Source organism: Curcuma longa, chromosome 2 (genome assembly GCF_044706935.1).
Source record: "Curcuma longa cultivar G26 ecotype Majalengka, Jawa Barat chromosome 2, ITB_CL_G26_1.1, whole genome shotgun sequence".
Lineage (NCBI taxonomy): Eukaryota > Viridiplantae > Streptophyta > Magnoliopsida > Zingiberales > Zingiberaceae > Curcuma > Curcuma longa.
In genome coordinates this window covers 16,811,756-16,821,594 of record NC_133862.1, presented here as the reverse complement: position 1 = coordinate 16,821,594, position 9,839 = coordinate 16,811,756, and the positions used below count along the sequence as shown (strand labels likewise).

Below are 9,839 nucleotides of genomic sequence, written 5' to 3'. Positions count from 1 at the left end.
CTTGTATTATGACTAAATATTACTTTTTCTATTATGTCTCATATTTCTTGCTGATTTTAGTCATGATTTTGCCTTATTTATCTTTGTGTGTTGTTATTGAATGGTTAATGGATTTAGGGGGAGTGTTTTGGTTAAAAAATGATTATGTGAGAAGAAAACCTAAGAAAATCTCAAAACCTAAGGTTTTATACCATTTCATGTTAATTACTAAACATCCTAGACCTATCCATTGGTAGGCAATCCTATTCCTCCAAATTAGTGATACTAAACTCTTAATGACCTTAAAAGTTTCAAAATTTTTGATACATAATTTCAAAATCTTATTTTAATAAGGAAAATTTGTTGAAAATATTTTTCCCTGATAATATAAGATTTAAGTAAATACAATGCAAAATTTCATGATTTTTTAATGAAATTTGAATTATTTATATATTTTTGAAGTTGGTTCTGAAAAACAGGAATTTCAGATAGCAGTCGACTGATGTTACTGTCTATCCCCAATTTGACTCATTTTTTTTTTTAAATTGAACATTCTTTGACCTCTATTATTTGATGATTGTTCTAGGAGCATATTTTAGGTCTATAGGAATGTTCAAAATCTACAATTTCGATATCTACAACAAATTGTTAGTGCATGGGGGAGTACGATTTTAGGGAGAGTTTATGCCAAAATTGGTCATTTTGACAAATTAAGCTCCCTCTTGGATTTTTTTCTATATGTTTTTAAATTCAACCTCCTTGGATTCCCATGTTTTTGATGATTGTTATAAAAGGGGAGAATGAATTATTTAAAGTTAGGTTTTAATACTATTCATGATTTAATGCTCATGTCGTTCATGCTTATTGATTCATTATGCTTATTAATGTTTGTTGATTCATTATCACTGGAATAAATTGTTGGTATTTAATACATGCTGTTTTAAAAACCTAACTTAAATGAATTTTTATCAAACATCAAAAAGGGGGAGATTGTAGAATAATTAATTCTAAAACATAAAAATAGGAATTTTAACTCTTAAAAATGAAAAATAATTAATTTGAGGGTGCTTTTAGAGGATTACCTAGACATTTTAGTAGAATTATAAAAGACCTGATGACCTAGAGAGTTGTCGGCGTCGCAAGACGGGGGAAACAGGAGTAGAAAGGAGTTTTTGTGTGGAAAATGTGTGGGACCACAGCTACTTTTATAAACATGTTCTAGGTGCCTGGAAGAGGAATAGAGGCGCCTAGAAAGATGCAGTGCGAGGCGACTGAATGTTCGTTCCAGATGATTAGAGTCAGAAAATAGGGGCGCCTGTGAAAATAGCAATCAATTTTTGGTTTCTTGGTTTGAGGCGCCTAGATTTTGATTTCCGAGAGCCTGAATTCAATTGGGCCGGACTTTTCGGGTCCGTTTCGAGTTATTTGGGTTGGCTTTAATTGATTAAGTTTTTAACTTAGATTTTTTTTATTATAGTTAACGTAAAATTAAGTTAAAATTGATTTGGTTAATTTAGTTAAGGTAATTAATTTTAGTTAAGATAAATTTGATAATTTAGTTAAAGTTGGTTAATATTAAATTGGTAAAAAAATTAATTTAGTTAAAGTTGGTTAATATTAAAAGTTGGTAAAAATTAATTTAGTTAAAGTTGGTTAATATTAAAAGTTGGTAAAAATTAATTTAGTTAAAGTTGGTTAATAACATTGATTAAATTTTGATTAAAATTGGTTTAAATTAACTTGGTTAAAATAAATTAAGATGGAATTAATTTAGTTGAAATAAATTAAGATAAAATTAATTTGGTTGAAATAAATTAAGATAAAATTAATTTGGTTGAAATAAATTAAGATAAATTAATTTGGTTGAAATAAATTAAGATAAAATTAATTTGATTGAAATAAATTAAGATAAAATTAATTTTGTTAATAATTAATTATGTTTTGATTAATGTTTATTATTTAATTTATGTTAAAAAATTAATTGAAGTTATTAACGTTTCAATTAAAGTTGATTCCTCCTTATCCCACTTGACTACTTAAACTATGTTTTCCTAACATACTATCATCTCGCTCCACCTTGGTACTATGTTGGATAAGAATTAATCAAATATTTATTCTTATCTAGCCTAGGTTGATCTAATACAGAAATAAATAAAATAAAAAATAAAAAATTATAGATAATCATTTAGATAAGATTTTGGATCCCCCTAGATCTCATTGGGTCTGATAAAATAATGTATTTGATCCTCGGGGACTTAAAATTGATTCGTTCCAACTAGATTTTTCAATTTGGATTTTGAAATCCACGCTTGGACTCTAGGTTTCTTAGTTCTGTACAGTTATGTCATGAATGCTCTATTTTTCATTTTGTGCCCAATGCCGGATTGATTGTATTCAGCTCTTTGGTTTCCAAGTATCATATCAAGATACTTAGATCTTGAGATGAATTTTTCAAATGACCTTTTTAAATCTGATGTGGACCAAGGAGGGGATACAAGCTTACAAGACAAAGCCAAGGAGGAAGAGGCATTGAAGGGAATTGGAGGACCCATGACAAGATCCAAGACTAAGAGAATGAAGCAAGCTTTGGAAGGCTTAATAATGGAGCTCAAGGAAAAGGAGGATCAATGCACAATGGAGGCAACAACTAAATGGATCACATTCCTTCAACTTGAAAGTGAAATTGGGCCAACATGAAGACAAAACTTGAAGGCCCAAATCTACATGATCCAAGATGCATTCAAGGGCTACAAGTGTCCAATTTTCGTAGGTATTTTTGGGAGAATTTTCTGAAGTGACTTTTGATGTCTTTTGGTGGGTTTTTAATGCTTTTTGGGAGTTCCTAAGCTAGTATTAGGGAATTGTGGGAAATAAATGTCATGCATGCATGCATGCATGATAATGGTGCATAATTAGTGCCTAGTGGGTCTTAGTGGATATTAAAAGCTTAGTGGGAAGTGTGGTAGAGGTTAATGTTTCAACCTCCACTAAGTCTATATATAGGAGAACTCTTGTATGGCTAAGGCATGTTGAGTTTGAATGAAATCAGAGTTTTCTCTATTGTGAGAGCTTCCTTTGGTTCTTAGGCAAAGAACTAATCTTGATCTTATCAAGGCAACTTGTGGCGATCAAAACCCCCATGACTTATCACTCACCTTCTCATCTTTCTTGAGTGTGGCGTCAATATCCTTCCCTACATCTGAATATCAAGGCGATCCGTTCCAAGGTGCTTATCATTTGGTATCAGAGCCTTGGCTCCTTGATTTTCAGGTTTGCGTTTTGTTCTTGTTCATTTTTTTGTTCTTGTTCATCTTTGTTGATCTCTCATCCTTAGTATTCCATTGGTGTTTTCATTCTCCATCTCTATTTATCGCTTCTCTATTTGGGTCCTAAACTCAAAAAAAAAAAGAAGAGTCAAAAAAAAAAAAAAAAGAAGAAGGGTGTTACTAGAGTCATTGTGTTTTGACTGAAAAAAAGGAAAATTTTCAAAAAAAAAAATTCGAAAAAAAAAAAAAAAATCTGGCAGAATCAAAAACAAAAAAAAGGATTTGTGAAGTAAAAGGACCCAATATTCCTCTCATTGCTCTTGATCGTTGCTGAATTTCTTGTTCTATCCATTTATTTCTCTTGTTATACTCATATTTTCTTGTTGGTTTCTTGCTCATTTGATCGTCTACTTGTTGTCTTGAGAAAAATCATTGATAAGGTTCTTTTCTTAAGAGCGTATAAAGGAAGCTGAGTGGATAAATTTGAGTGCAACCACGTGAGGTGAGTGGTGAGGTCTTTCTAACATTTCTTTTGTAATTTTCCTTGTCATCTTTTTTGTTGCAAGCATGAGTGGGGAAAATTCCCCTAGGCAAGATCCTAATAGGCTTCAAATGGAGGCACTTACTCAACACTTTGAGAGGATGCTTCAAAGACAACTTGAAGGCTTACATGAAAGGATGGACCGACTTGAAGGAGGAAGAGTTTCTAACCATGGGGGCAATTCTAATCATGAAGAATCTCATCAAGAAAGTGACCTATTCTATGGTTCTCCAAGAGAAAGAAGGAGGCGTGAAGGGGGAAGAAGACATGAAAGAGGAGGTAGAGACTATCGACATGAAGATGATCTAAGAGGTGTGAAAGTCAAGGTACCTTCCTTCCAAGGGAGGAATGACCCCGACACATATCTTGAGTGGGAAATGAAAATAGAGCAAATCTTCTCATGCCACAACTACAATGATGCAAAGAAAGTGAAGGTGGCTGCCCTTGAGTTCACTGATTATGCTTTAATTTGGTGGGATCAAATGCAAAAGGAGAGAAGAAGGTATGGAGAGCATCCTATCAACACTTGGGATGAAATGAAGACTTTGATGAGAAGGAGATTTGTGCCTTCCCACTACCACAGGGAATTGCACAACAAATTGCAAAGACTCATCCAAGGGAGTAGGAGTGTGGATGAGTATTACAAGGAGATGGAGGTGGCTTTGATTAGAGCCAATATTGTGGAGGATAGGGAAGCAACCATGGCTCGGTTTCTCCATGGCCTAAACCGAGATATTGGAGACATTGTGGAGTTACAACATTATGTGGAGCTTGAAGACTTAGTTCATCAAGCAATGAAAGTAGAGCAACAATTAAAGAGAAAGGGCATTATGAAGAAACCATCTTCTTCAAACTACTCTTCAAGTTGGAAGGACAAGCCAAAGAAGGAGGGTTCTTCTTCTAATTCAAAGGAGGTAACAAGCACTAAGAAGCCTTTTCCTACTACTTCTTCTTCTACTTCTAAGAGCAGGGATATCAAGTGCTTTAAGTGTTTGGGAAAAGGACATATTGCATCCGAATGCCCGAATAAGAAGACTATGGTGGTTAGGGATAATGGGAGTATCTCTAGTGAAGAAATTTCTTCTCATTCCTCTTCTTCAAGCGATGAGGAACATGATGGAGCAGCCTATGCGCAAGATGGCGATCTCTTGGTGGTTAGGAGGTTATTGGGAAGTCAAGCCAAGGAGCATGAGGAGGACCAAAGAGAAAATATTTTTCATACCCGTTGCCTTATTCAAGGTAAAACATGCTCTATGATCATTGATGGTGGGAGTTGCACCAATGTGGCAAGCACTAGGTTGGTTACCAAACTCAACCTCAAGACTACACCGCATGCAAGACCATATAAACTCCAATGGCTAAGTAATAGTGGTGAATTGGTGGTGAATCAACAAGTGCTGATTAATTTCTCCATTGGCAAATATGAAGATCAAGTTCTATGTGATATTGTACCTATGGAGGCAAGCCACATTCTTCTTGGAAGACCTTGGCAGTTTGATAGGCGAGCTCACCATGATGGATTCTCCAACAAGTTCTCATTTCTTCACAATTCCCGCAAAGTCACACTTGTACCATTATCACCTAGGGAGGTTTGTGCGGATCAAATAAAAATGAGAGAGAAAAGAGAAAAAGAAGAGCGAGAGCTTAAGAAAGAGAAAGAGTGTGTGAAAAAGAAAATACTTGATTTTGAGGACAAAATTCAAAAGAAAAGAGAGAATGAGGAAAAGAAAAGAGAGAATGAAAAAAAGAAAGAGAAGAATAGAAAATTTGTTTGCAAGAGGAAGTGAGGTGAAGAGAGCTTATTTGACAAGGCAGCCTATATTTCTTCTTTTGTGCAAGGAAACTTGCTTGGAAACTAATACTAACTCTTTGCCTAGTGATGTTGTTGCTATTTTGCAGGATTTTGAGGATGTGTTTCCCAAGGAAGTACCTCACGGTTTGCCACCAATAAGGGGAATAGAACACCAAATGGACCTTATTCCTGGTGCTTCTCTACCCAATAGGCCAGCCTATAGGAGCAACCCTCAAGAAACAAAGGAGATACAAAATCAAGTGGAGGAGTTATTGCAAAAAGGATGGGTTAGAGAGAGCTTAAGTCCATGTGCTGTACCCGTAATTTTGGTGCCTAAAAAGGATGGATCATGGAGGATGTGCACGGACTGTAGAGCAATCAACAACATCACAATTCGGTATAGACATCCTATCCCTACTCCCTAGACTTGATGATTTACTTGATGAATTGCATGGTGCTTGCTTCTTTTCTAAAATTGATTTGAAAAGTGGGTACCATCAAATTAGGATAAGGGAAGGGGATGAATGGAAAACTGCTTTCAAAACTAAATATGGATTGTATGAATGGTTGGTAATGCCTTTTGGGTTAACTAATGCACCAAGCACTTTTATGAGGCTTATGAACCATGTTTTACGAGAATTTCTAGGAAAATTTGTGGTAGTATACTTTGATGATATTTTGGTATATTCCAAGAGTTTGGTTGAGCATGTAGCACATCTCAAATCTGTCTTGCATGTCCTTAGAAAGGAGAAACTATATGCTAACTTAGAAAAGTGTTCTTTTTGCACTGATCATGTGGTTTTTCTTGGATTTGTCATAAGTTCTAAAGGAGTGCAGGTTGATGAAGAGAAGGTTAAGGCCATTAGAGATTGGCCAACCCCTAAAACTGTGAGTGAGGTTAGGAGCTTCCATGGGTTGGCAAGTTTTTATAGAAGGTTTGTGAAGGATTTTAGCACATTGGCAGCACCCCTAAATGAAATTGTCAAGAAAAATATGGGTTTTAAGTGGGGGGAGAATCAAGAAAATGCATTTCAAGCACTTAAGGACAAACTCACACATGCACCCATTCTTGCTTTGCCTGATTTTTCCAAATCATTTGAAATTGAATGTGATGCATCTCATGTGGGTATTGGGGCTGTTTTACTTCAAGATGGACATCCCATTGCATATTTTAGTGAGAAGTTAGGTGGCGCCACTCTCAACTATTCCACTTATGATATAGAATTGTATGCACTTGTTAGAGCTTTGCAAACATGGCAGCATTATCTTTTGCCTAAAGAATTTGTCATTCATAGTGATCATGAATCTTTGAAGTATTTGAAAGGGCAGGGGAAGCTCAACAAAAGGCATGCCAAATGGGTTGAATTTCTTGAACAATTTCCGTATGTGATTAAGCATAAGCAAGGAAAGGTAAATGTTGTAGCAGATGCACTTTCACGAAGGTATAATTTGCTTGTTACACTTGAAACTAAATTGCTTGGCTTTGAACATATCAAGGAGTTGTATGTGCATGATAATGAATTTTCCCAATTATATGCTGCGTGTGAAAAGAAATCACAAAATGGGTTTGTTAGGCATGATAATTACTTGTTTAAGAACAATAGACTTTGTGTGCCTAGAGGATCCATGCGTGAATTGCTAGTTAGGGAAGCCCATGAGGGGGGTTTAATGGGACACTTTGGGGTCCAAAAGACCTTAGAAATGCTGCATGAACATTTTCATTGGCCACACATGAAGCATGATGTGCAGAAATTTTGTGAAAGGTGCATTGTGTGTAGAAAAGCAAAATCTAAGGTATCACCTCATGGACTTTACACTCCTTTGCCTATTCCTGATTCCCCTTGGATTGACTTGTCTATGGATTTTGTTTTAGGGCTACCACGCACTCAAAAAGGTAAGGACTCCATTTTTGTGGTAGTTGACAGATTTTCCAAGATGGCACACTTCATACCTTGCCACAAAGTGGATGATGCAACTCATGTGGCAGATTTGTTTTTCAAAGAGGTGGTAAGACTTCATGGCATGCCTAGGAGCATTGTTTCAGATCGTGACACCAAATTCTTAAGCCATTTTTGGAGGACCTTATGGAACAAGCTAGGAACAAAGCTTCTTTTCTCCACCACATGCCACCCTCAAACTGACGGCCAAACTGAGGTGGTAAATAGGACTCTTTCTACTCTTCTTAGAGCAATTATTAAGAAGAACATTAAGTCTTGGGAAGAATGTTTACCTCATGTTGAATTTGCTTATAATAGGGTTGTCCATTCTACTACTCAATTTTCTCCTTTTGAGATTGTTTATGGGTTCAATCCGCTAACACCTCTTGATTTGCTTCCTTTACCTAACACTTCTTCTTTAGTTCACAAGGATGGCAAAGCAAAGGCAGAATATGTGAAGAAGCTTCATGAGCAAGTTAAAGCTCAAATTGAGAAGAAAATGGAGCAATATGCGAATAGAGCCAATAAAGGGAGAAAAAGAGTTGTCCTTGAACCCGGTGATTGGGTGTGGGTTCATATGAGAAAGGAAAGGTTTCCTGCCCAAAGGAAATCAAAGCTTCAACCAAGAGGAGATGGACCATTCCAAGTGTTGGAAAGAATTAATGACAATGCTTACAAAATTGACTTGCCCGGTAAGTATGGTGTTAGTGCAACATTTAATGTGGCTGATTTGCGTCCTTTTGATGTAGGTGATGAAGATCTAAATTCGAGGACGAATTCGCCTAAAGAAGGAGGGAATGATGTGGACCAAGGAGGGGATACAAGCTTACAAGACAAAACCAAGGAGGAAGAGGCATTGAAGGGAATTGGAGGACCCATGACAAGATGACTAAGAGAATGAAGCAAGCTTTGGAAGGCTTAATAATGGAGCTCAAGGAAAAGGAGGATCAATGCACAATGGAGGCAACAACTAAATGGATCACATTCCTTCAACTTGAAAGTGAAATTGGGCCAACATGAAGACAAAACTTGAAGGCCCAAATCTACATGATCCAAGATGCATTCAAGGGCTACAAGTGTCCAATTTTCGTAGGTATTTTTGGGGAAATTTTCTGAAATAACTTTTGATGTCTTTTGGTGGGTTTTTAATGCTTTTTGGGAGTTCCTAAGCTAGTATTAGGGAATTGTGGGAAATAAATGTCATGCATGCATGCATGCATGATAATGGTGCATAATTAGTGCCTAGTGGGTCTTAGTGGATATTAAAAGCTTAGTGGGAAGTGTGGTAGAGGTTAATGTTTCAACCTCCACTAAGTCTATATATAGGAGAACTCTTGTATGGCTAAGGCATGTTGAGTTTGAATGAAATCAGAGTTTTCTCTATTGTGAGAGCTTCCTTTGGTTCTTAGGCAAAGAACTAATCTTGATCTTATCAAGGCAACTTGTGGCGATCAAAACCCCCATGACTTATCACTCACCTTCTCATCTTTCTTGAGTGTGGCGTCAATATCCTTCCCTACATCTGAATATCAAGGCGATCCGTTCCAAGGTGCTTATCAATCTGAAAACAATTTTGGAAACTTGCTCCATCAGCGGTTGTACTAAGTTCGAGCAACCCGTTTTGATACCAATTGTAGGATTCTAGAGAGCGTTAGAGGGGGGTGAATACTTTTAGTATTTTTTTGATTTTTGTAAACTCATTGAATATTTTCGTCCGTTCATGAATCAGAGAATGTTGCAATGGAAAATAAGAATCACGAACATAATAAAGAGAACACAAGAAGAACAAAATCCTTTTTTACTTGGTTCACAGCCATAGGCTGCTACTCCAAGGCTCATGATCTTTGATCGTTTACGTATGAACAATCCACTAATTAACTCCTTCATTACGGAAAGGAGTTCTAATGATTTACAAAATAGAATCATGATAAAAACTTTATTGTAAAAATTAAATGCATACAATAAATTGTTACCCAAATCGGAGAATGGGTTGAAGCTTGCAGTACGAACTCCGACGTTATGACGTCTTTTAGGGTAATCCTTCGTGCGCAGACTACCGTTGGGTTGCTATAGCATGCTTTGAATTGATGTTTGGAAGCCTCTGTTGAAGCTCTTTTATAAGGCTTTCTAGGTGCGTGGAATCCCTTTCCAGGCGCCTCCATGACGTCTGCTGATCCACCATCGACACTTCTGACTCGGCACTTTCAACCGCCTGGATTCCTATTCCAGTCGACTCCGAGCTGATGTGGAGGTTCCGGATGAACTTTGACTGCCGCTGCAATTATCTGAACCTAGGCGCCTAGAACCGATCCAGTCACCTAGAA

At 36.6% G+C, this 9,839-nt stretch overlaps 1 protein-coding gene across 1 annotated transcript; it reads left to right on the top strand.

Annotated features, from left to right (window-relative positions):
- The first annotated feature begins 3,812 nt into the window (after positions 1 to 3,812).
- On the top strand, positions 3,813 to 9,170 carry LOC141821725 (uncharacterized). Its single transcript, XM_074709070.1, is given in 7 exon segments — positions 3,813 to 5,291; positions 5,686 to 5,932; positions 6,387 to 7,020; positions 7,153 to 7,929; positions 8,086 to 8,399; positions 8,402 to 8,478; positions 9,153 to 9,170. Coding segments are annotated over 7 exon segments (3,546 nt in total).
- Positions 9,171 to 9,839: the final 669 nt, after the last annotated feature.